Raw genomic sequence first — 26,553 nt, 5'->3', positions numbered from 1 at the left:
TGTGTGTGTGTGTGTGTCTTTTTGAGACAGGGTCTCGCTATGCAGTTCAGGCTGGCCTTGAGCTAATTTTGTAGCCCAGGCTGGTCTCAAATTTGCAATGATCCTCTTGCCTCAGTCTCCTGAGTGCTGGGATTACAGGCGTGCACCACCACGCCCGGCTTTTTTTTTTTTTTTTTTTGAGACACGGTTTTACTTTGTAAATTACACTGATTTTGAACTCACTAAGTAGCCACATATGGCCTCAAAAAATCATGGTGATCCTCCTGCCTCAACCTCCCAAGTGCTGGGTTTACAGGCATGTGCCACCAGGATCAGATTCTTTTTTTTAAGAGTAGGACTGTTTTCTTTCTTTTCTTTTCAAGGCTATTTTCTTTTTTCTTTTCTTTCTTTTTTTTTTTTTTTTTTTTTGTCTTTTTCCTTTTTATCGGTACGGGGGATCGAACTCATGACTGCCTGCTTGCAAGGCAGGTGCTTATGCCGCTGAGCTAAATCCCCAGCCTCCTTTTCAAGGATATTAACAGCCACTTTTTAAATGATTTCCATGGGCCGTGGATTTAGCTCAGCGGCACAAACCCTTGCATGGCATGCGTAAGGTTGTGAGTTGAATACCCAGTACCAAAAAAAACCTTAAGTGTAGAGGAGACTAACTCCACTAGGCGCTAAGCATAACCACTTCTGACATCCCCGAGCCAGCTCAAGAGTCAACGCGGCTCCCACCTGTTCTTAGCAGCTGTGCCACACCAGAGGCGGCCACGAACTCGGTCCGCGCAGGCGCATTACTCACGTTTGGGCGCGCGCGGGGGGGGGGGGGCAGGTCTTTCAAGTGCGCTTGCGCACACGCTGCGCGGGAAAAGGCGCTGCAAGGCAACGTGTGAGCGACGACGGAGATGGCTGAGAGATTGTCGCTGGCGGCTTCCTCCGCAGGACTCGGGAGGGATGGAGACGCGGTGCTGTTCCTAGAAAGAGCCCATTTTCGACATGACCCGCGCTGGCTGTTGCCGGTGTCCCCGCGCCTCTGTGTGGCCTGCGTGCTGGAGCTGCTGCCTGAGCCCGGGGTGTCGGTGCGAGCGAAACCACCCTTCCTGAGCCAGGGCTCCACGTTTCCCTCACGCCAGGGCCTTCGTTAGGCCTTTTGCTTTTCCTGCCGCGAAGTCGGGCTAACCCGGCTCAGGTCACCCGGGTGGGAGCTCGCGGATCCCTTTTCCGTGCTGTCCCTGTCCCCACACCTGTGCTGAGTGGATGCCCGGACCCCTTAGTCACTCAGTGGCGCGCGCACCTCGCTCCGCGTGCCCTGCCATTTTCACCCCACTTCTCCAGGAATTAATTCCGTTGCAGCTCGGCTTCCTGCCATTTTACTTCCCGCTCAGCCTGTGCATCAGGCACCCACGTAGCGAGGGGCTCCTCTTTCTCTCCAGCCCTCAGATGTAACCGCGGTGGGAGTGGGGCTGTCTTGGTCTCAGAGGTCGCAGAGGTTGCAGGCAACCGGAAGTGGCGTGAATGGGGAGACCTTTCAAATGGGCAGAGGTGGCTTAGGCCTGGGCTGCGTGTTCTCCCCAGTGCCTGCTCACCTTTGCAGGGAATGTTTTGTCCTTGGGTGGCATTGAAGAGTGGGGACCAGTAGCCTTTCAAATTCATGCGAAGGGAATTCATATCTTGGAGTGGGGGTAGGAAGACTAAATCAGAGGTGCTCAGCATTTTTTAAAATCTTGCCTTTAAAAGTGGTTGTAGACCCCAAATAACTTTTTTTGTGTGTGTGTGGTCTTTTTGAGATAAGGTCTCACTATGCAGTTGGGGCTGGCCTTGAGCTCACTTTGTAGCCCAAGTTGGTCTCAAACTTGCAGCAATCTTCTTCCTGCCTCAGCCTGCTCAAGTGCTAGGATTGCAGGTGTGCGCCACCACGCCTAGCCCAGAGAATTTTTGTTTAGGTTTAACCACCGATCATTACTGTTTCAGAAGTAAAACCAAAATTTATTTTTTTTTCCTGGGTTCCAGAGAAAGAAAATTTAAAAATACTCATTTAAAATATTTATTGAAAAATAATAGTAATTTCACTACATAGTAATGTAAATGTAAAATGTATAACTTAGAGTTTATCATTTTCTTTTCGTTTCTTTTTTTTTTTTAAATCGGTACCGGGGATCAAACTCACGACCGCCTGCTTGCAAGCCAGGTGCTTATGCCACTGAGCTAAATCCCCAGCCCCTATCATTTTCTTTCAAGTATACAGATCTATGGCATAAGTAAATTTTTTTAAAAAATGATATTTTCCCCCCAAAAAGATAGTGCTGGTGGAGGGGGTGCAGTCCTGTAATCTCTAACATTGGGAGGCTGAAATGGAGGATTCCTGCAAGTTGGAGACCAGCCTGAACTACATAGACTATAACAAAACAAAAAAAGATTGTGGAAGGAGAGGCTTTGTTTTACATTTTTGCAAGTCATTTGATGTCTGGATTAAAAGAAGACAGCTGGATTCTCAAATATTGTTTATGTTTTAAGACAGGTCTCTATGTAGCATTAAGCTGGCCTTGAATTCACTTCGTAGCTCATGCTGGCCTCTGACTCATGGTGATCCTCTTGCCTCCGCCTCTCATGTGCTGGGATTACAGCCGTGCACCATTATGCCTGGCATTCTCACCTATTACTGCAACTAGTTTGTTGCAATGGCACATCTTTGAAAAACTCCATTGTATAGTTGTGAGAGAATAAGAGTGAAAAAGCCAAATATTTTAGTGTTATCTAAAATATTTTTAGTCTTGTGAGCCCCTGGAAAAGGTTTTGGACACCGTCAGGAATGCTCAAAACGCATAGTGAGAACTGCTGAACTAGCTCATAACCTGTGTGATTTCATTGAGGCAAGGCATTCTGAGGTCATTTCTGTACAGTAGTCAGAGATGAGTAAAGACAGTGCAGCAAGGGAAAGATAAGATCATGTCACTGGGAATTTAGAAGAATGGACAGATTTTGTGGTCAAGTGCTCTGCAAGGTAAAAGGGAATTAGGAGAGGAAGTACTTGAACTAGGCCTAAGCAGGCAGATGAGCTTTGGAAATGGGTATGCGAGCTAGATATGAGAGAGCTAAATAGTGTTTGAAGGGAAATTGCAGGCATTGAGGTTGGAAAGCCTGGTTGAGATCAGTACCTTCAGATGTTTAAGTCTATACAAGAGAACTCGAAGTTATTCTCTCAGGAGAAGAGAAGTTACTGAGTTTTTTTGGTAGCACATTTAGATGATTAAGCTGTTATAGAGGATGAAGTAGTGAAGGAAAACAGGAGACATAGTAGCATAAGTCAGGGGCAATAAAGCCTTTTATTGCATGTACTTTTGTCAGCCTCAGCTCTTATATGGTGACGAGGTGAGGTTAGTAGTTGTACCTGTGTTCCTGTCCTATCCTCAACAGTCATCTCTTTTTTGACCTAACTTCTTTCTGTCCTGAGCACCTTTCCTAGCTATGATTCAGTTCTCTGTGTAGAGAAATGACTTGAGTGTAAGGATTTGTGTCCACATTGAATGGAAAAATATATTTTCTCTGCCTGTTTCTGTGAGACTCATGAAGAGCTCCCAGACTGTTGCTGAGGAAAGAGCACTGGACATTAGTTAGGCAAGATCTGGCTGAGGATTTAAGATTTGAGTCCTTTGGAAAATGTCTGAGTCTCTGTTTCCTCATCTAAATGGTGATGGTATATATTTTTGCTTGCTTTGCCATCTTGTTAGGTTTAAATGAGCTGGTAGACAAAGGAGTGATTTATGAATAGTAAAGAGCTCACATATACCTCTGTATGAACACACAAATTCCCTACTCGAATGATGGTTTTATCCAGGCTTTCTATAGGGAATATGGATCTCACTACAATTAAGATGACCACTCTTGGGGCTAGAGATTTAGCTCAGCGGCATAAGCACCTGCCTTGCAAGCAGGCGGTCATGAGTTGGATCCCTGGTACCAATAAAAATGAAAAAGACAAAAAAAAAGACCACTGCTTATGTCTTGTAATTATATCTGGAAATTACAGTTTGAGGGGAGGTTCAGAATGACTGAGGTTTGGTTGTCATTGGTATTTTTCTTCATTTGCTCAAAGTTGGTACGCAAGAAGCACATGTTGTCCTGCTTCCGAGATGCTCTTTTGAGGCATGCTTCCCTGGTCACACAGCTGGTGGCTCAGGACCAGAGAGTCTGCATCCACTTCACAAGCATGCTTTTTGGTGAGCTTAAAAAGGAAATGGAGTGAGTTTTGCCTGTGTAGCATATTTATTTACTTTATCGGGGGAGAGGTCTTGGGGAAATGGTTTTAGAAAGACTTAAGTTTTTGGTAACAGTTTATTTGGAGTTTTTGTTGTTGTTATCATAATGGCGATATATCCCCCTTTCTAATATACATGAGGCATTCTATGATGCCTATGGGAATTGGTTTGACTAGATCTAAGAGATAAGAGTATAAAGATGCATGTGGAAAATGCAGGATCTTTTAAACAGCCTGGTCTAGGTTTTGTACAGGATCATGAACCCTAGAATGGAGTCTACTGATCTTGGTGTGACTGTGATCCTGTTAAAGTACTTCCTTTCTCTAATCCCTTAGTTTCTTCAAGTCTAAAGCGAGGTGGATTGAATTTTTCCCAGAAGCCCCTTCTTTTAATTGATTAGAATGTTCAGCAGAATGAATATTTTTTGGGAGAAGGGAAGCTAACTCATGTTAAAGCTCATGGGTATTTCTTTATGTCAGAAGCGTTTCAGATTTTTTAAACTGCCAAGACAGTTCTTTAAGGAGATAGGATGATCCCTGAGGTCATAGCGAACAAAAGGCAGAGCTGGAATTTTACCCCAGATCTGTCAGAGGCTCCAGATTACTCAGTTTCTCTGTCGTGCCGCATTGACAGTTCTCATCTTTTTAAAGCCAGAGCAGGTCATTGAAAATCTAGGAGTTTAGAACTGAGGACAGAGTTTAGCTGGGGCGTTATTTCAAGCTGTTAGTTTTAGAATTCACAATATACTGTTTTTTTTTTTTTTTAGATTTGTTTCTCTTAAAGGGAACCATTAACTGCCTGTTTTTTGTTTGTTTTGTTTTGTTTTTAACCTCCCTCTGCCTCAAGGACTGTTATGCAGTGTGGAAGATGGGAGTGTAACAGACCTCTGTATTGAAGGTAAGGTAAAAGCACATGTACCTAGCATTCTATTTTTTTTTTTTTTGTACCAGGGGACCATGCGCTTGCAAGGCAGGCGCTTATGCCACTGAGCTAAACTCCTGGCCCGTATTTAGCATTCTAAACTGAGAGTATTAGTTTGAGTTGCAGTGTGCTTACTTGAGATTTTAGTGAAGTTACCCATTTAGAAATACAGAGAACTTGGTTCGCTATTAATCCTTAATTCTTTATGTGTTTCTTAGACATCTTACCTAGTGCTAGGCAGTGCATCAGGCACTAGAAATAGATACATAGATGCAAAAGATGTGGTTCTTTCCCTTTAAGAATTTACAGTGTGGAGGAGAGATTGACTGGCAAATAGCTGGCATTGATGAGTGCTATTTTAAAGACATGTACAAAACCCTAGAGGTATAGGGGTGTGTGTGTGTTTGCAGAGCTGAGGATCAAACCTAGGCTTTGCACTCTGCCTTTCAGTTGCATCCCCAGCTCAATTCTCTTTTTTATTACATTTCATATTGGTTCATTTAAAGTTGTTACGGGGCTGGGGATTTAGCTCAGCGGCATAAGCGCCTGCCTTGAAAGCAGGCAGTCGTGAGTTCGATCCCCGGTACCGATAAAAACGAAAAAGCCAAAAAATAAAAAATAAAAAATAAATAAAAATAAAGTTGTTACACACAGGATTAAAGGTGTGAAAGGTCTGTTTACCTGTAAAAGTCTAGAGAAAAGGCAGATTCTTGCAGAGAGAATGAAGCCTGTACCTTTTAGGATCCAGAGGCCATACCAGTTACAGTATTTGAACAGAAAAATAAAATGTTAAAGAATTATTAAATAGGTATCTGAAGAGATGAAAAGAGAACCAAGTTTTCATAGAGATCACAATTACAGAAAGCACCTTCCACTCCTGGGGCTGGAGAAACAAAGGGAAGAGGCGGGGATTGTTAAAGCTCTAAAGTTCAGAGGACAGGTCTCCTGTATGAAACTCAGACCGGCTTGGAGGCTGATGGGCCTCTGGACTTGGAAGAGAAGCCCCAGCGGGCTGGGATCCAGACCTCTGAGGAGGGACACTGGTCAGGGGATACTGATGTCTATAGGGAAAGAGGGATACAAAAAGGATGGTTCTAGAAAAACTGCAAACCCAGTTTAGATGCTCTTGTGGAAAGAAACTGCCACTACCAGGGTGAAGACAGTAATTTTTTTTTTTTTGGTACCGGGGATTGAACTCACAACCTCGCCCTTGCCAGTGCTTAGGCCCAAGACAGTTATCTTAACAGGAATAGAAAGAAGACAGCTAGCAAACGGAACTAGAGGAGCCAAAGTGGAAGAAGCACATTCCTGCAGCCTTGTCATCTCTTTCTGGTGCCTGTTAGTGCCAGAGGTTGAGTTGGAGCTGAAACACACCAGCATGATAATTGACTGTCTCTTTGGCAACTTGGTGCCCGCACACCCTTCTGCACATATTTGAACTCCCTGAGATCAATAGAAAACTCTGTTTCTACCTAATGAGCTCCTACTCTCCTTTATTATCCTACCAACAAAGCCATTCTCACTCTACAATAAATTGTATTCATTTCTGGAAGACATTCATAACATTTACTTCTGGGTAGGATAATTAAATTTCAAATTCAGTCATAGTTCCATCTAAATGTTCTGTTACCTAAAAATATTTTAAAGTTAACCTCCAAGAAAATTTGTAAAATAATGAGAAGGAAATGGAGACAGAAAAGAAAATAGTTAATATGTGTAAATATACAAAGTTGGAAAAATCTTTTTTATCTTGATTTCCATAAAAAGTTATTTATAAATTCTTTCCTCCTTTTCTGCCACCTCCTCTTTTTTTTTTTTTTTTTTTTTTGATCCTGGGGATTGAACACCTGACTTCATGCTTACCAGGCAGGTGCTTATGCCACTGAGTTAAATCCCTGGCCTACCTCCTCCTCTTGTATTTTTTTCCTTACAGCTGTAATATACCAGGCTGGCCTTGAACTCTTGATCCTCCTGCCTCTGTCTCCTGAGTGTTGGGATTGTAGGTGTACATACCCGGTTTTCAATTTCCTTCTTAATGAATAATACCATTCTGTCTATCCTTTGCCATCAATCAGCATCTTAACTGGTCAGGGTTTTTACCTTGCTGGGCTACCCAAAAGTTCATTCCTGAAAGTTCTGAGCCTTTTGTGGTTGCTAAAGTTTCTGTTATGTTTCACTACTGAAATGGAAGTAATAGCAGGCAGTTTAGATCATTCCTGGTTGCAGATACAGTTCTCTCTCCCTGTTTTAGTAGCAGCAGAGTTTTTCTGTGAGTATGAGGTCAATCACTTTTCAGGTAGTAGAATAATCCTTTCTTTGCTCTGGTGATTTAGTGTTAGTGTTAGGGATTGAGAAGGCAAACCCATGTTAACAAATATGTGACTTATCCATTGAGGACAAATCTGTGCCCCTTTATAATGGAAGGGGTACTGTGTAATTCATCTGACACCACATGACTGGCTTGTCCTCCCAGGGAATGGCGCTGCTGTTGGCCAGATTAGGCAGTGGCAGTACTCAGTTAACCCTTGGGCAGTGAAAGTCTGTGTTGTTGAGCTCACACTTAGCCTCCAACCCTGCCCCCTCAGCTGCTTTGTTCATTGACCCGTTGAATGAGCCTGGGTGGCTGGCAACAACGAAGGTTGATATAATGTGTCACTTGATTTTTCAGGACTACTCTATTGTTGATGTTCCTTAGGAAGCATTCACATGGGCACAAATATCCTTATACTTTGTACCTGTTCAGAGAGGCTCATTTTCTATGCTAGGCTTCATTGTCACTGATCTTGTAGTTCAGTCTTTCTCATGACCAGCCAGCCAGTTAGTGGCTACCCATAAATCAGTGTAATCTGCATATACTTGTGACCATCTCTCAATTCAGGCAAACATGCGGACAAACACACTGTACCACCTGAAGTGCTGACTACAGGGGGATTTCACTTCATCATTTTCCTTCAGACCCGCTCTTGCATGGAACTGAAATCCTGCAGCCATCTATTTCTGGTTGACGCCAGCATAGCTTGAACCATCATCAGACCCCAAGCACTTCACTGAGTGGCAGACATTAGAGGGAAATGGCAAGGGTGGAGAAGGGGATTTGCTGCTTCCTCGAGATTCCTGTTGGCTTGGTGTCTGCTTCCTGTGCCTGGGAATCTTGTCTCAGAACGCTTCTTTACCCTGCTGTGACAGAGCCTTTCTACGGAAGGCTAGTTTGCAACTTTTCCAACGTTGCAGAGCCAATCTCCTTTCTGCTTTTCAAAGACATTAGCAGAAGCACCCCAAATTGTAGAGAAAGGTAGATTTGGGGCTGAGAGATAATACCTTAATACTTGGCAAAGGAATTTACTCATTTTTTCTAGTATATAAAGGACCAAACTCTAAGAAAGGAAAGAAGTAGAGATAATACAGAGTAGCTTTCAACTTTGCTTCCCAATAGGCTTATCTTAAGGACATTAGAAGTGTATTAAATTTTATATTTAGAAGAATATTTTGAATATGAAACAAAAATATAAATAGGAGAAATACATATTTAAGCATAAAGCATTTTATTTTTATTTTTATTTTTATTTTTATTTTTATTTTTTTGGTACCAGGGATCAAACTTACAACCTTGCACTTGCCAGGCAAGCACTTACACTGCTGAGCTAAATCCCTGGCCCAGCATTTTATATTTTAAGTTTATGTTTCTATTCATATTTTAAAGCAGATTCTGGGGTGAGAATTGGGCATTAATATTTCGTTAGAGCTTCCTGCATGATTCTTTCATGTAACCTGAATTGAGAACCATTAATATAAAACAATGAAGAAGCCAGAAATCCTTTTGTCTGAATTTGTTCATGTAGCTTAGTGGGAGAGAAAAGGTACCAGTTGTTGGTGTTCTACCCTGCCTTTGAATAGAAGGGCTCTGAGAGGTGAATTCTGGTCAGGGAGGGTCTTCTGGTCAGTGATGCTGTTATATCCCCCTCAGTCCTTGTTCAGCTCACCATGCAGCTGAAACTGGAGCAGATCAACCACTGCCTGCTGGATGAGTGCCACAAACAGGTCAGTGTGTGTGTGTATGTGTGTGTGTGTGTGTGTGTGTGTGTGTGTGTTTTGAGTATTGAAGATTGAATCCAGGACCTTAGCACTGAGCCTCTAACTGTTTTTTTACTTTTTATTTTGAGACATGGTTTTGCTAAATTGCTTAGTTGGCCATGCTTGGCTTGAACTTGTGATCCTCCTGTCTCAGCCTCCCAGAGTATTGGGATTACAGATATGTACCACCGTGCCCAGCTTACATGTGGGTTCTTGAGGGCCCTCAGAATCCTTTGATTCTGCGGTAGCTGAGAATCCTTTATTCTTTGAATAAATGGGACAGTAGAAGTCCACAGAGCGAAGGGGACTTGCCTGAGGTTGCCAAATTGGTGGCAGACCCTGAGCTAGGGCCTGAGGCTTCTGATCTCATGTCATTGTCCTTCACCGCTTCCCTCCCTCCCTTTTCAGCCTTGCAAATGCTACTTTTATGTGGTGAAGCCCCATATTTCTGGCTTAATTATCCCATGGCCCATTGATATCCTACTAAATGCAATACAAATTTCCTTGATGAAATTGTCAAGAAATATGTTCACTATGTCTCAGTTTGGCTTTTTAAAAATTAGGTTTTGAATTGTACATATTGCTTATATTGAAGGTGTTTACCAGCAGTGCTGTGAGTGTGGTGCTATTAAATTACTTTCCACTGGAGGAGGAGTCAGAATCTTGCCCGAAGTGGTGTATGTAGTCAGTCAGTGGAAAAGGTGAAATATAAACTGTTGCCTCTCTATGTAAAACATGGGACACAATATCTTCAGCATAGAGTGCTCAATAATAATAGCTGTGTTAACAATGATGATAATGAATTGTTTTTACACTAAGTCAGTGTACTGTCTTTATGATGTTCCTAACTGTTCCCCCTTGTTTCTGGTTCTATAGGAGATAAATATGCTAATTTTAATTCAGTTTACCAAACATGTACTGAGCGAGAGAGACTGACCACTCTGAAGGGAACTTGACTCAGTCCCCTTTTCTGGGGAGTTCCTGTTGAGTGGGGGAGAGGGATGCTTAGCTAAAGAAGCTGAGTGTGGTGAGAGATGTGCAGAATGCAGGTGTTACTGTGGCGTTACTGTAGTAGAGCATGATCATTTGGCGGGAGAGCTGTGCTGATGCCAACTGAAGGAGCAGAGCGTGTCTACTTTCCATAGCTATGTGACATGCCCTCCATGCAAGGCAGCCTGGCCATCCTGACCCTTCTTGGCAAGCTGTTGGATGCCATCCCTGTCCTAGCTGATGAACTTGTGAAGGACCATGGTGAGTGACCCATGTGGGAGAACCTGTTTCGGATACACTGCCATCTGGGTGGCTCATTAACTGGGAAGTCATTCCTTTCCTTCCCCAGCCTTCAGTTTCTCCATATACAAATTGTGCTCTGTGTTGGTCAGTTTGAGAAAAGTCAGATTTTTTATTGTGACCTTGGGCTATTTCCATTTATTCCTTTAACACTATGTGTCCACTGTGATCTTCCTTTTGCATGAAAGACAGAATCAGTTCTGAAGCATACAAGTATTTTTTCTATCAGTGAAATGCAAATAAATATCTTTTTTTTTTTTTGTCTTTTTCATTTTCGTTTTTATCGGTACCAGGGATCGAACTCACGACCGCACACATGCAAGGCAGGTGTTTATGCCGCTGAGTTAAATCCCCAGCCCCAATAAATATCTTTTTTATTCAATGGTAAATCATTTAACTTCTTAAAGTTTTGACTTTCTCTTGGTGAAGTTTGGAGAAAGTATTTATTATAGGGGATGGTAGGGAATTACCACTATGACTGCCTGGGAATAACAGGTTGGAGTTTGATGTGGCATTTGACATTGTGATTGTTCTTTCTGCTCCTTGATTGTTTTCTGAACAGGCAACTTGACAGAACATCTGATGAGGGGCTTGGTGTACCCCAGTGAAGGTGTGCAAGCTTCTATCTGTTACCTCTATGGGAAGCTCTATGCCTCACCAGTGGCAGCTGAGTTGCTTTCAGGCCATTTCCGGGAGAAGCTGTGCCCTCTCTTCCTTTCCACCCTGGGCAGCGCCCACACAAAGGAGCTACAAATCAACTGCTTAGGTGAGATGTGGGATTGGAAGGAAAAGGACAGCCAACTTTTGAGGTGGTGCTTGAGGACTTTAGATACTGTCTGCTCTATTGTTGGGGCCTCTCTGCAAAGGATAGAAGCCACCAGTTTGGAGACAAGCTCTTTGGACTGTGAAAGATGCATAGAGTCGGAGTAGCATCTTAAAAATGTTTCCTTTGCGAGGAAAAGAGGGGAAAAAAGTGAGACAGTGATTTTTCTGCCTTGGATCTTTACTGCCTGCTCTAGTGCATCCTATACTTGCTGCCAGGTTAATACTTATTTTTTATTATATTTTAGACAAAGCAGGTGGGCACTGTGATTGGTGTCTTAGTGTAGACCTGTTTCAGGGTGGGAGCTATAGAGATAAACTTAGTAATGGGTGACAAAAGCTTTTCATAATTTGGGTTAACAGGTGTATTATGAACAGTTCAGCATATTCCATACAGTGAGCATTTACGGTGGGCCAGGTTATGTACTGGGCTCTCGTGTCACAAAGATGAGACCCGGTTTCTATCCTGTGGGAGTTCACAGGCCACTGTGAGAGGCTGTCGTAGACAGTCCCTTGTGGTGAGTGCTGTCACAGAGGCGCAGCAGGTGTAAAACATCCTGAATGTGTGGTATCTTCAAACAGGGCAATTTTGAAGTTGCAACATGTGAGAGGTAAAGGTGGCGATAAAGGACCTAAGCTGAGGACCTGGCCAGTCCCAGAGCTGGCTTGGGCACAGCAAAGGGAAATCTTAACTGGTGATACTGGGAATTCCCCTTTTAAATGCCATCTCTGTAGCCAGCTGTGCAGTTACATCCTTTGAACAAGTACTGTGAGTCTGATATTCTATTATATATTATGATTTTCATTTTGCCTTAAATTCACTATTCTAAACTCTGTGATATAATCCTTACTGACCTCTTACGCCCCATCTCTCATCTCTCCTTTTGTCACACTCTGTATCTAGAATTTGAACTTTCTACACGAAATACTTTCTCCAAGAATGCACCATACTCTTGTCTTTATATACTTTTTCTGGTCTTTTTGAGATAGGGTCTTTCTATGCAGTTCAGGCTGACCTTGAATGTAGTTTGTAGCCCAGGGTGGTCTTGAACTTGTAATGATCCTCCTGCTTTAGCGTCCTGAGTGCTAGGATTAAAGATGTGTGCTATCCCACCTAGCAGAAGTTGGCTCTCTTTCCCACTTTTTATTGTTCAAAATTTATTCAATGTTTTCTCCTTCCAGAATTCTTTCTTGAGGCCTCAAATTAGATTAGATGCTTCTTCTGACTTCCCGCAGCCCTCTGGGCTTTTCCCTATCTATCTATCTTCTATTCATTCATTTTCATTCATTCATTTTTGCAGTACCTAGGTTGACTGAGTGTCTCTTGCATGTAGGAAAGTGCTCTACCATTGAGCTACGCTCCCAGCCCTCTTTTTCATAGTACTTAGTATCAATATTTAATATTTTTTTAACCTCAACTTGTGAGAATGGAAATATTTAATATTTTGACCCAAAATATTTTTACATGTTGGATAAATTATATAGAATGCTGTGCCAGGTGTGGTGGCCCATGCTTATAATCCCAGCTCTTAGAAGGCTGAGGCAGGAGGATCCCTGTGAGTTTGAGACCAGTCTGGGCTATATAGTGAGTTCAAGGCCAGCTGGAACTACGCAGTGAGACGCTGTCTTTAAACAAACAAACAAATGCTTTTGTGACTTCCTGTGACTTGCTCTTATGGTCTTTTTTTTTTTTTTTTTTTGTCTTTTTCCTTTTCCTCGGTTCCAGGGATCGTACTCACCACTGCCTGCTTGCAGGGCAGGTGCTTATGCCGCTGAGCTAAATCCCCAGCCCCTACTCTGGGTTTCTTTAGTGTCTAGGCTGCTGTTCCTTCTGCCTGGAATGCTTTCTCCTACTTACTTTCACCTGTTTTCAGATTCAGCTTAAACTTGGTGATGAAACATTTCACTGATCCCCACACTAGGTTAAATTCTCCCAGATACACATTCTCTGGCTAATCCTCATTTGTGTGATTCACCAAATTGTAAGTAATCATTTGTGTGACTTTTTTTCCCTTCTTGAGATGGTGTCTTGCTATGTTTCCCATGCTGGCCTTGAAACTCCTCAAGTGATTCTCCCGCTGGACTCACAAGTGGCTGGAAGTATAGGCACGTGCCACAGCACCAGCTTTGTGTGACTTATTTTTATGTCTGTTTCCACTGTAGGAGTCTGCACTCCATTTTTCAGTCAAAAAATTACTGTGTGTAAAGAGCTGTGATAGGTGACAATTGATGTAAAACTGACATTAAACCTGTCTTAATGAAATTTAGAGTTTGGTGACAGAGGGTTGTTCACTGTTGAATTCCCTAGACCAGTGGTGGCAAACCTTTTAGAGCTTTTGATGATACAGACAGCCCTCTGGGGCACATATGCTGTAGGTTCATCCCCACTGCTCTAGACCCTTGGGCCTAGAACTGAGATGATTCTCATCAGATCCTTGTGGAGGAAGCTGGTTTGCACAAATCAAACTGCTGCTTAAAGATTGCAACCATTCTTTTATTTAATGAGACTCAAAGAGGTTTTTCAGGAGGTGGGTGAGGGGCTGCCTTGGGAGGACGCTTGTGCCTGTGCTCCTTTGGCTTCATTTCCAACTCTTTTGCTTTGTAGGTTTGCTGAGGCAGCTGCTGAAGTATGATCTCTTTGTGTCCATGATCATGAACAAGTTCATACTGGCAGGAAATGCTGAGAGTGTTGAGGGGTCATCAGCAGAGATCTCCTTGCCTTTGGTGCTCAAAAAGGTAGTTGTCTTGTGAATTTTTTTCCAGTACAGAGGATTGAACTCAGGGCCTTTGCACTGAGTTACATGTCCTGTCTCATGATTCTTGATCTCTAGGTTCAATAACAAGAGAACCCAAGTGTTTCCTGGGCCTTGTTTTATCTATCACTCTATCATGTTTCCAAAAGTGTTTTCTTACTGGCCAAAATAATATGCTGTTAGACTAGTCATGATGGCACATGCCATAATCACAGCACTGGGAAGGCTGAGGCAGGAGGATTGCTGTGTGTTCAAGGCCAGTCTGGGCTACCCAGTGAGTTCAAGACCAGCCTGAACTACATAGCAAAACAAAACAACAAAAAACCAACCGTGGAATTGGGAAGTATTTTACTATTAATGATATTTATAATTTAATAGTTATATAATTCTTTGTCTTATATCAATAGTGTGGGAGACAACTCCAGTGACTCCACTTGAATGCAGAACAATTACTGTGACTTTATTTGGAGACTTATTTCCTTACACTGATGAGTAGAGAGCTGATTGTGGTATTTCCTTCTTTCTTCAGTTGGCTCTAAGCATTGCAAATAAGGCCAGCTGAGGAGCTGGTATGTAATCTCTAAAGTCAACAGATAGTCCTGTTTCCTCACATAGTGTTCTCCATTCAGGATATGAACACAGTGGGATGTTAGAGCCAACAGCTCCGGGAATGTCAACTGGGTTGGAGCCTCCAGGTAAAGAGGCAAGGCCCGTGCTGGCCTTGGCACAAGGCCTCTTTACCTTGGCACAGAGTTTAACATATTAAAAACCAAAGGGACAGTCTCCCAAAACAATTCAGTTGCTACCTTAATTAGGTTATATAAATTGTTTCTTCTGCATTATCTTCTTTAGCTCTGCAATTTACAGAGGTGCCTTGCCTTACCTGGCCAGCCAGCTCAAGTTACATAATTCCCGCCACCCTCACTGTCACTCATCCCTGAGCCACCCCCCTTCTTCACAAGATAATAAATTTTGGGAGAGGCCTAAGATCACAGCCTTTGTCCACACATTCTCATGGGGGTTGGACTTAGGTCCCCTTGGCTGCCCTAAACTTGGAATATGTCTTGGTGTCTTTACATGCCCTGTGGGTTGCACTGGTGAGTTCTCTTAATGGCTGTACTGTCCAGTAGGAATTTGAATGTTATTCACAGTACAATGAAAATCCATTGAAATGTTTTGAATAGAAGAGTAACCTGATCTTTCTTTTTTCCCTTTCCTTTTTTCTTTTCTTTTTCTCTCTCTCTTTCTTCCTTCCTTCCTTCCTTCCTTTCTTTCTTCCTTCCTTCCTTCCTTCCTTTCTTCCTTCCTTTCTTTCTTTCTTCCTTCCTTCCTTCCTTCCTTCCTTCCTTCCTTCCTTCCTTCTTTCTTTCCTTCTTTCCTGCTTTTCCTTCTCTTTCTTCAATACTGGAGATTGAACCCAGGGTCTTCTCACTGAACTATATCCCTAATCTCCTTTTTATTTTGAGATAAGATCTCACTAAATCACTAAGTTGCTCAAGCTGGGATGGAAGCTGCTTTTTAGCCTCCCAGAGTGCTGGAACTGCAGGCATGCACCACTTCGCCTAGTCTGATTTAAAATTTTAGTGGGGGAAAAAAAAATAAAACTTATGGGAGTGGCATCTCAGTTATGTGAAGACTTCTAGACATGATTTTGGCTGACCTAGGTTTCCGCAATAACTGCCAGTTTTTAGCTGTGTGACTCGGAATAATTTAACCTTGAGAAGGGCTCCCAAGACCACCTGGGTGATTCTGTGAGGACTCACAGGATTCAGCATATAGTCATTCTCATGGCAGTAGCACATTACAGGGAAAGAATACAAAGCAGAATTGGCAAAGAGCAAAGGCACATGGTTGATGTCTGGGGCAAACCAGACACAAGTTTCCAGAATCCTCTTCATTTGAATCACACAGGTTGCATGTGATTCCTCCAGCAATGTGTTGTGACAACACATGTGAAACGGGGCCCACTAGGGAAGCGTATTAAAGTCTCAGTGCTCAGGGCTTTTCTTGGGGGCTGGATAGTCACAAAGGTCCCCTCTGTGTATCACATCCACAAGCTGTGGCTCCCAGATGGAAAGCAGGTGTAGCACAGTCTGCATTGTACAAATAGTTTAATCATGCCACTCTCATCAATTCTGGGCAAGGTAGGAGCCCCTGAAATGCAAGCTCCCAAACCCAGCCAGGGCACCACCTTGCAAGGAGAAAGCCTCAGACTTGCTATGTTAGTCCTTTTTTATAAATTCAGTAAAGTGAAAATAATAAGGGAGCCTTCCTGGATAATGTTACAGGATTGCTGAAAATAACAAACCCAGCTGAGGTCTTGAAAGTACTCTTGTCAGGGGCTGGGGATTTAGCTCAGCCATAAGCGCCTGCCTTGCAAGCAGGCAGTCGTGAGTTCAATCCCTGGTACTGATAAAAATGAAAAAGACCAAAAAAAAAAAAAAAAAAAAAAGTACTCTTGTCACACAAAGGCCTAAGCACCACTAAGCGGCAGTTTTGGTGTTTTTGAGTACCATTGGTGGATTTATATTATGTTCTTTCATTCCATTTCTCACCTACCTACACTATTCACAGATACGCCTTTCCATAATCCGTAACTTGCCTCTGTGCTATCCTTGCCTGGTGCTGGGTAGTACAGGAGAGATCAGAGATAAATTAGACTCAGGATAGGTGCTCTGGTCCTGTCAGTGATGTGACTGGGGTGCTTTCTGCTGTTTTTTTTTTTTTTTTTTTTTTTTCAGTTTCTTCTCTCTAGAGATGAGTCCTTGCAGGTAGCCAGTACCCACTGTATAACTTCAGTGCTAGTCCACTCCCCGGTGAGGCATGCTCCGGCCTTCATCCATGCAGACATCCCAGGTAGGGAACCCTCTTACCTTTTCTGAGCACTACAGAACCCTGATAGGATTCAAGAGGGGTCACAGCAGTATCAGCTGCTCTATCTGGGAACCTTTGAAGACTCACACTGAAGGGGTGTGGGCAGGGCCAATATGTGAAGAAAGCATCGTAATGTCCACATTCTCTGGCTGCAGACTTCTTGACTGACTTCAAGAAATATTTACTGATCTTTGTCATTATTTTACCTTCCAGGAGTAAAATCCTAGTGTGGGGTAAGGGTAGGATCTGTAGACTAGGACGGCAAAAGAAACTAATGTTTCTCCAAGGCTTGTTAGGAGTCAGGAAATACACCTTGAGGAACTTGTAAATGTAATCACATTTAGGTCCACATCTTTGTGATTTATTGATTGATTGATTGTATTTTTGAGACAGAATTTCACTGTCCAGTTTAGGCTGGCCTAGACCTCACTTTATAGCCCAGGCTAGCCTCAAACTCTAAGGGATCCTTTCTTGCCTCAGCTTCCTGAGTGCTGGGAGTATAGGTATGCACCACTATACCTGATTGTTTGTTGGTTTTGTTTTTCTGAGGTTCTGGGGATCAAACTGAGAGCCTTGTATTTACTTTGGGAACACATATACTAAAAACCCAGGACTTGGAACATGTTAAGCACTGTACCCCACTGATTGTATCACTGGTCCATCTTTGCTATTTTAAATAAAGAAATTGAATTTTTTTGAGAAAAGATAAACAGTTATTATGTACATGGGGACAATTAATTACCTACAAGCCTAATATAATTATATACCAACTTTTCTATAGGAGATATGGGCATATGGCATTTTGAAAGGAAAAAACTGGTTCAAATCTATAAGGCTAGTCATTGGCAGAGGTGGAATGTAAAATAAGGTCTCTCCAATTCTAAAAACATTTTTCCTGCATCATTCTGTTGCCCATCCTGAGAATTAGAAGATCTAAGTTCCTAACCTACTTCTGCCAGTAAACTACCTCTCTTGGCATCAGTGTCTTTATCTGCTAAAAAGAATTTAGACCAGACACTGAGATTTCCCAGATTTCTCTGTGAATTAATGACCATGTCTGATGGAGAGGCTGTGTGAATGGAAGTATCAGGAGGAAGATGCTGAATAAACCTGAGGCTTTTATGTTAAATAAGGGACCATGATCTCAGGGCTGTCATTGTTTTCTCCCCCTTTGCCGGCCAGAGTTCATCTTTGAGCATCTTTCCTCTTCTAGCGAAGTGCTCGTCTGGTCCAGCTACAACTGCTTGATGCTCCTGGTGGAAGAGCCACTCTTCTTTTCCAAGTGCCACACAGTATATGGTTGGTAGTGCTGGCTCTGGGTCTGGTGGAGAAGTTAGAAATTGGGTGGCAGCAGTGATGGCACTGGCCTCTGCCATGGAGTGAGGAGTGCTGGGTCTGAATAATTCCATTAGTCAGGACTGGTTACCAGGCTGTTGTGTCTTCTTATGGTAGCCCACCCTACACTGGAAGGTATATTGTTTTTTATTTCTTTCTCTCTTTTCCTACTTTTACTTGGCCCAAACTCACTGCAGATCCAGTTTATTCCTCTTAAGAACTATGAAACTTTGCCACCATTAATTAAAAAAAAGACTCAGGGCTGGGGATTTAGCTCAGTGGCTCAAGGCTACCTGGCAAGCGTGAGGTCCTGGGTTTGATTCCTGGTACCAGATTTCATATGCAAGCAGCAATGTCCAAATCAGTGGCTCTGCTATCACTAATTAGCAGGAATATATGTATTTAGACTCTTAAGGAAGGAAAGCCTATTCCTATTGGCTGCTTAATGCATTCCTGTTGTACAGAAAGGATAGCTCTAACCAGTAGTATATGGCCTTGGTTTTAGTCTTACCAGCTCCAGGTAGCTGTACTTCTATCTAGTTAATCCCTAGATTTCGTTAATTTAGCCTTTCAAAGTTTCTTGAATCTGGGCATGGTGACACTGACACATACCTTTAGACTAGCACTATGGGAGGCAGAGGCAGAGGCAGGGGCAGGGGCAGGGGCAGGGGCAGGAAGATTACAAGATTGGGTCTACCCTGGGCAACTTAGCAAGACCTTCTCTGAAGAGAAATAAATGAATCAATAAACGTTGGGGATGTAGCTCAGCGTGAAGGCCTGAGATTCAGCCACAAGTGCCTGCCTGCTCTCTGGTGTGTCTTTCTGGGATAGGCATTGAGGCAGTGGTGAGAAGCCTTCAGGGAAGCCTGAAGATGACCAACACTGAGCTGCACAAGCAGGGCCTGCTGCTGTTTGCTGAGATCCTGACCCGGTAAGCAAAGTGACAGAGTTTCAGGCCTGCTTGGGGCCAGACTGAAGAAGGAAACGTGAGCCTTATTCCTAGTGATAGACCTCCACTGACTTGCGTCTGACCTACCATTTTCCAGGCAGCCGGAGGAGATCCGATTGTTCACAAGCTCGGCCATGTGTGGAGATGCTGCCCGTGCCCTCCAGGAGGCAGTGAGTAGCCCCGTGCTGGAGGTAGCTGCTGAGGCAGTGAAGGCTACTTCCGCTTTTCTGAGGTGAGAGACCCCAGCAGGCTGGGCTTTTTCCCTGCGCATACCTGAAGGGCATTTTCTTCCTCCTTTTTCCTTTTAGTATTTGCTTGAAATATTTTTTCTCTACTGTATTTACCCTGTTCTTTTTTTAAATTAAAAAATTTTTATTAGTACATATTAGTTACATAGACAAGTGGGTTTTGTTTTGGTGTATCCATACTCTGTTCTCCCTTGAACTGCCATTTACGTGTTGGGCATCCTAGATTGGCCATCTAATTTTGTGTTTTGACCATTTTTTCATCTTTTTTGTCACTATGTACTAACTTCTGGAGATTTTCTTGATTTCATCTCTTTACCCTTCTGTTGAGTGTTTTACATCTGCTTTTACATTTTTGATTTGGAAGAGCTCCTTGCAATCCTCTGATGTTTATTTTTATACCATTTTATTCTGTATTTATTTCATGGATATAATTTTTTATCTCTCTGAGAAGTTTTGCTAAAGTATTCATTTTTCTTCATAGTTTCCTTTAAGTTATATTGTTGTTTCTTTCATTTGAGAAGCTTTTCTCAGATGCCTAGTGATCATTATCTTTTCATACTTAAAGATGAGACACTAAAAACCCACAGGAAGTTCTTTCTTTGTATGGGGCTTGTCAGCTGTTGGCTCACTGAGGAAGAGCTAGTGGAGCCTTTTCCTCGGTGGAACCCTGCTGTGAAGGTCTATAGTTCTCCCCTTAGGGGGCCAGGTTAGCAGAGCACTCTGAGGCTCCTGTTCGGAGGAAGTCAGCTTGGGAGTTTTGGGAGCTAAGTGGGCCTCTTTGTGTTCTCAATGTGGACTTCACTTAATTCCCTGGTTTTGAATAAGTATATCCTGTATGAACAATCCAGAAACCCTCTGTTTGACCCTCAGAAAACAAGTGTCCAGTTTCCTTGGGTTTGGGGACAGTCAGGTGCTTTGTTACATAGAATTTCAGGGAGAGAGTCAGGGATCCAATTGCTGTTAGGCAAATTTGGGACAGGTTTTTGCTTTAGACTTCACTCCCACTTCCATATTTACTTGGTGCACTAATTCCTCTGCCTCTGGTGGGAGATGTTTTGGGAGCAAATAAGGTTAGTTTTTGGCTTCCCACTGCTGGCCAAGAATTTTCCTTTCATAGAGCTCTAAGCCAAGATGGAAAACTTTTTAGTAGTAAGAAACTTCCAAATGTTTTGGATTTATATATTTTTAGATATTTCCTTTACTTTCATTTTGGTAAAGAATAATAGAGGCCTCTGTTAGCTCCATCATCTTTATCCAGCGGTTGGCAAGTCCTTTTGTTTTTTTAAATTTCTTCTGAGATAGCATCTCATTCTGTTGGGTAGGCTGGCCTCAAATCACAGCACTCCTCCTGCCTCAGCTTCCTGAGTGCTGGAATTATAGGCATGCACCACCATGCCCATCAAGAAGTTGACAGTTTTTAAATATCTTCTAATGCATGTTCTCTTGCTGTAGCTTCTCTTTGCATCCTGTTATCCACTCAAAGAACTTTAGCTACTAGGTATGTGCTCATGGTGCTCAAATCTATAGTTTTAAGCTTAAACATTAGTTTCCTGTTGTCAATAATTTATGGGCTTAAAACAACAAAAATGTATGATTTCAAGGTTCTGGAAAAAGCAAGAAAAATTAGTACCACTGAGCTCAAGGTGTCAGCAGGGTCACACATACATTGGAGGCTTTAGAGAAAAATTCTTCTTTGCTTTTGAGAGCTGCTGGTGGCTCTAGGGGTTCCTAGGCTTGTGGCCACATCCCTGTACCATGATCTTGGTGCTGTCTTCTCTGTGTATGTATCTAATCTTCCTCACCTCTTACTTGTAAGAATATCTTGATGGCATTTAGGTCCACCTGGATAATCCAAGATACTCCCCCTCATTTTAAAAATCTTTACTTTAATCATATCTGTGAAGCTTTTATCATAGAAGATACATCCACAGTTTCCAGAGATTATGACCTTACACCGTTGGGTGTCACTGCAGTATTTTCCAGGCCACATTTCCAACTGCCTGGTGCCTTGTTCCAGAAACTTCAAACTCATGTTTCTGCTACCAGAAGATACAACAAATACATTCAATTTGAGATTTAAATTTTGTGTGTGTGTGTGTGGTGCAGGAGATTGAACCCAGGGCCTTCACATTGAGCTATTATCTACAGCCCTTTAAAAAAAAATTTTTTTTTTGAGACAAAGGCTTGCCAAATTGCCCAGTCTGGCCTTGAATTTATGACCCTCCCGCCTCAAGCTCCCTGAGTTCTGGGATTACAGGTGTGTGTCACCATGCCTGTCTTCAGTTTAGGGTTTAAAGAATGGAATGTGAGTCTTTGGCTCCATAAGTCAAGCCTTATTCATTTCTCTGGTCATTTTTCTTTTTCTTGAACACACTAATTTTATTTCTTTGGAGAGCCTCTCTGTTCATGGTTTCCTCTGCCTAAAATATTCTTCCCTTAAATCTCTGTGTGACTGGTTTTTTCCTATGGTTTAAGTCTCATTTAGAGTGTTTTTCTTTAACTGAAAAGCTGGCTTGCTACAGCATCTTCCAGCATCTGAGAATTCTTGTTTCATTATCTGTTTTATGTCTGTCCTCCTACTAAAATACAAGCTTCAAATTGGGGATCTTGTCAGATTTTTCACTGCTCCATCTCTCGTTCTTAATAAGTAGTCAATATATAAGTAAGTGATGTTAAAATGGATGATGAGATTAACATCTCAGAGCCAAGATGGAAAACGTTTTATTAGTAAGATGATTGACATCTTGACAGCTTGAAATCTTGACAAAATAACTAAGGAAATTTGTACTTTTGTTACCTTTTGTTCTCAACTTTTGTCTCCTATCTCTAACAAAGTAATGTGTTCAAATAATAAAAAACAAAATGGAACAGAGGCTTTTTGTATGAAAAAGAATAGCCCTCTAACCCTGTTTCTGCTTCCTAAAGGAAAACAAATTTTAGCTCACGTTGATTTACTACTGGTAATTATCTCCCTAAATCTAAATAATATAATACTTTTTTGTGTATGTGGTACTGGGGACTGAACCTAGGGCCTTCACACTGAGCTACATCCCTAACGCTCTGTTCTCTCTCTGTCTCTGTCTCTGTCTCTGTCTCTGTCTCTCTTTCAACAAGGTCTTACTATGTAGTACAGGCTAGCTTTGAACTCATGATGATCCTCCTGCCTCAGCCTCAAAGGACAAAAAAAAATTAATGAGCTCATATTTTTGTCATTTCTTTATGTCTTTGGGATTTTTGCTAGTTAATATTTGATATCTTCAGGGGCTGGGGATTTAGCTCAGCGGCATAAGCGCCTGCCTTGCAAGCAGGCAGTCATGAGTTCGATCCCCAGTACCAATAAAAAAGAAAAAGAAAAAAAAATTTATATCTTCAACTCTTTAAATAATGTCCCTAAGGCTGTGTTTCTGGTTCCTTGAATTGAAGCAGTAACTCTGGTTTCCCATTCACCTAGCATCACCTGGCTCTTCTATTTCCCTCTTGTGCTCCCTTTTTCTTCTCAAGGTCAGTCAGCTCTTTTTTACCTTTTCTTTCTTTCTTTTGTTTTTTTGTCTTTTTGAGAGAGGGTCTCTATGCAGTTCAGCCTGGCCTTGAGCTCGCTTTGTAGTCTCTGCTGGTCTTGAACTCTCAATGATCCTCCTGCCTCAGCTTCCTGAGAGCAGGGATTACAGGTGTGAGCCACTATGCTTAGTTTATTTTACCTTTTTAGCATAACAGTTGCTAATAATCTTCTGTAACCATATTTAGGTCTTTATCATTTGAATCAAGCTTGGCTCCAAAAGTTAAAAGGAAAAATGGCATTTACATTACAGTGACTTCAGTTTGTCTCCTCTCTCTGTGTGTCCATGCCTGGTTTGTCTCTGAATTTGGAGTATGAATCCCAGGGTGTGTGAGATGAGCAAACCTGCAGGGTCCCGGAGCATGAAGAAAGAGCGCACTGGGGCCCCCCCGTGGGTGGATGTGGAGAGGGCCCTAGCACCTTTCAGGCAGGTGCTGGTAGTGTTTGCACTGTGCTGGGTGGGATTAAGGAGTGGTGTGTTTGTGGAAGGACAGCAGGTTTATCAGGGATGGGGGACCTAGGGTACAGTGGCCAGTTCAGCCAGCAGGGTACATGAAGAGGGATAGTGCCTAAGAAGTTGGAAAACTAGTTGCATCAGAATTTTGCAATAGCTGCACATGGTAACATATGACTGTAACCCCAGCAACTGGGAGACTGAGGCAGGAGGATCGTTGCGAGTTCGAGACCAGCCTGGGCTACAAAGTGAGCTCAAGGCCAGCCTGAACTGCATAGTGAGACCCTGTCTCAAAAAGACAAAACAAACAAACAAACAAGCAAAACCAGAATTGTGTAGAGAGATAGGGAGGGGTGAGGTATTTATCCCTGGGTTATTTTACTTTTGACTTTAACCCCCCAGAATGTTTGCTGAGGTGGGGAGGATCAGAGGGTGTCTGAGAAGATCAACTGAAAGGAAGAACGATGAGTGAGGCTTCTGAAAAAAAACTAAAGATATCACTGAAGGATGGAAACTTAGAGTTTCCAGACTGGGTACGGTGGTACATTCCTGCAATCCCAACTACTTGAGAGGCTGAAACAGGAGGATTGAGCCCAGGAGTTCAAAGCCAGTCTGGTAATGTAGGGAGACACCATCTCAAAGAGAGGAGGGAGGAAGGCCAAAAGGAAGGCCCAAAGACCAGCTGGCCTGACTTTGAGCCTCTAGGAATAAAAAAAGAAAAGAACAATCAAGCTTAGTCTACATGTAGTTGACTAAAAGCCTGTTAGAATATTCAGAAGATCATTCAGGATTCCAAAAGGGCCTAGGGATGAGGGTTAACTGGCTTTTATTTAGTTGCTATACTTTATGTTTGGAGCTTCCGCACTGCCATTATTATTGTTATTATTTTTTTTTTGGTACCGGGGATGGGACTTGGTACCTCATGTGTGACATGCAAGCACTTACACCGCTGAGCTGAACCCCCAGCCCTTGCACTGCCATTCTTTGCCTGGGATCCTGGGGGAGGTGTTGGAGGGTACCATATCTCTCGCTGAGCCTGTCCTTGTTTCTCTGGGTGCAGGAAGGACCATCAGAGCGCTCCACCTGTGCAGTATACAGCACTGCAGGCCTTGCTGGAAGCCATGCTGAGCCGGTGTACAGAGTTTTCACAGACTTCACTGAACATGAGGGCTCTGGTCAGTGTGCTACAGCCTGATCTTTTGTATTCCTTGTTCTGTTGTGTTTTTAGAAAGAGAATCAGTACATTCCCTTAATATCAATGCCATTTTATAGTTTTTTTCTCATGTACAAACACCTACAATGAGATGCTATTTTTTTCCTAACTGCATTCCTGTGAAATTTAAAGGTAGTTATCTTCATTTGTAGATGAAACTGAAGCCACAGCATTTAAATAATTTTTCTCTAAGGTCCAAAATTAGCAAGTATTTGCCTGACTAGTAGATCCCAGGGCGTTTGTACCTGAACTTACTCTGCACTGCACTATATGTCATCCAAGTAGCTATAGTAAACATGCTCACAAAATTCAGGCTGGATTTGTTAGAAATTTAGAAAGAATCTCACCCATGTGCACTCTGTTGTAGTCATTGGCTTTTAATGTCCCATAGATTTAAGATACTCAGGAAAGATATTGTCGATGTAAATGTTAATCATGTCTTTCGGTATTAAAACCTTTATATCTGAGAGAATGGAGATTTTCTTGTGTTTTAGAGCAACAATATATACATGACAGCCAGTCAGGCTAATGTCCACTAGCCTGTGACAGCCTTCTGCATACCGTAGACCAAGAGCCAGTCCTATGGTTCTCAGAAACAGGAGGTTAAACAATTTCACTTTCTACTGTTTTTAAAAGTCTATGGGGCTGGGGATTTAGCTCAGCGGCATAAGCACCTGCCTTGCAAGCAGGCGGTTGTGAGTTCGATCCCCGGTACCGATAAAAATGAAAAAGACAAAAAAAAAAAAAAAAGTTTACTCTGAAGGGCTGAGGATTTAGCTCAGCGGCGTAAGCGCCTGCCTTGGAAGCGCACAGTCGTGAATTCAATCCTCTGTACCGATAAAAAAAAAACTACTCTGTTAGATTTGTGAGGATATCACCAAGATTCTCTTGGAAAGTTAAATGGGGTCTGTGGCTGGCAGACAGCAGTTTAAATGTTGGAGGTCTGTAGCCATCCAAGCATAGATGGGGACACATAGCAGGTACTGGACCCATAGGTGTCTCTTTGTTTTTAACCTCAGGGCCATGCCTGCAGAAGAGAGTCAGAGAAGGCGATCCTTCGAAGGGGAAAGTTCCTCCTGAGTACTCTGGAAGGGTTTAGGAACGCCTGCAGGTGAGCAACCCTTTGTGCTCTGAGGGAATTGCAGGGAGGGGAGGCATGGGAGGGATTCAGAGAGAGGATAACACTGAGTGACACCTGCTTGGTGCATACTGGGAGGACTCCGGCATTGGGGTTGGGGATGTGTGAGGGAGGTTTGAGGACAGGTAGCTGTCAGAAGATTCCATCCTGATAAAGATTTTGCTACTGCACCTCTGTTTGTCCCTTCAGCTAGCCTAGCATGCAGCTAGTCACTGAGCACAGCTTATGTTAAAGGTATTTTTTTTTCTTTTTTTTTTTTTTTTGGTACTCGGGATCGAACTCACAACTGTGTGCTTGCAAGGCGGGTGCTTATGCTACTGAGCTAAATCCCCAGCCCAGCAGGTATTTGTTATAGCTTCTGTGTGCCAGCCTTGTTGCTAGCCAGAGGGAGCCTGAGGCTGGAGGGTGGTCAGCGACCTGATCTCACTGATGCCTGGAACTTTCCCCAGATCTGGTGGTAGGGTATTTTCCCTGAATTCAGGTGCTCACCTTTGTGTGAGCAGTGGCAGACATACTTACATACTGATTTCTCAGGTTGGCTGTGGAATTCCAGGGTGAGCCTTTGGCCCAGGAGAATCCATTCACAGCTCCCAGCGCCGAGAAGAAAGACACACTGGAGGCCTTCTCAGAATTTCTTCTTAGTGCCTGTGACTCCCAGTGTATCCCCATGGTGATGGTGGGTTCCCCTTAC

The 26,553-nt window shown here is 42.8% G+C and overlaps 1 protein-coding gene across 1 annotated transcript in view; it reads left to right on the top strand.

Moving 5' to 3' along the window:
- The first annotated feature begins 853 nt into the window (after positions 1–853).
- Positions 854–26,553, top strand: part of Mei1 (meiotic double-stranded break formation protein 1) — a 68,298-nt gene continuing 42,598 nt past the window's right edge. The window contains exons 1-14 of the mRNA XM_063243707.1: positions 854–1,061; positions 4,076–4,199; positions 5,085–5,135; positions 9,124–9,197; positions 10,376–10,481; positions 11,083–11,286; positions 13,948–14,078; positions 16,837–16,951; positions 18,152–18,268; positions 19,136–19,235; positions 19,351–19,485; positions 24,572–24,686; positions 25,744–25,835; positions 26,397–26,538. Coding sequence (XP_063099777.1) covers positions 888–1,061; positions 4,076–4,199; positions 5,085–5,135; positions 9,124–9,197; positions 10,376–10,481; positions 11,083–11,286; positions 13,948–14,078; positions 16,837–16,951; positions 18,152–18,268; positions 19,136–19,235; positions 19,351–19,485; positions 24,572–24,686; positions 25,744–25,835; positions 26,397–26,538 — 1,680 coding nt within the window. The 5' untranslated portion in view covers positions 854–887. The remainder of the gene's footprint in view (positions 1,062–4,075; positions 4,200–5,084; positions 5,136–9,123; positions 9,198–10,375; positions 10,482–11,082; positions 11,287–13,947; positions 14,079–16,836; positions 16,952–18,151; positions 18,269–19,135; positions 19,236–19,350; positions 19,486–24,571; positions 24,687–25,743; positions 25,836–26,396; positions 26,539–26,553) is intronic.

This window comes from Cavia porcellus, unplaced genomic scaffold (genome assembly GCF_034190915.1).
Source record: "Cavia porcellus strain 051 isolate PalLab524CR breed Dunkin Hartley unplaced genomic scaffold, mCavPor4.1 scaffold_40, whole genome shotgun sequence".
Lineage (NCBI taxonomy): Eukaryota > Metazoa > Chordata > Mammalia > Rodentia > Caviidae > Cavia > Cavia porcellus.
This window is presented reverse-complemented; position numbering and strand designations above follow the sequence as displayed.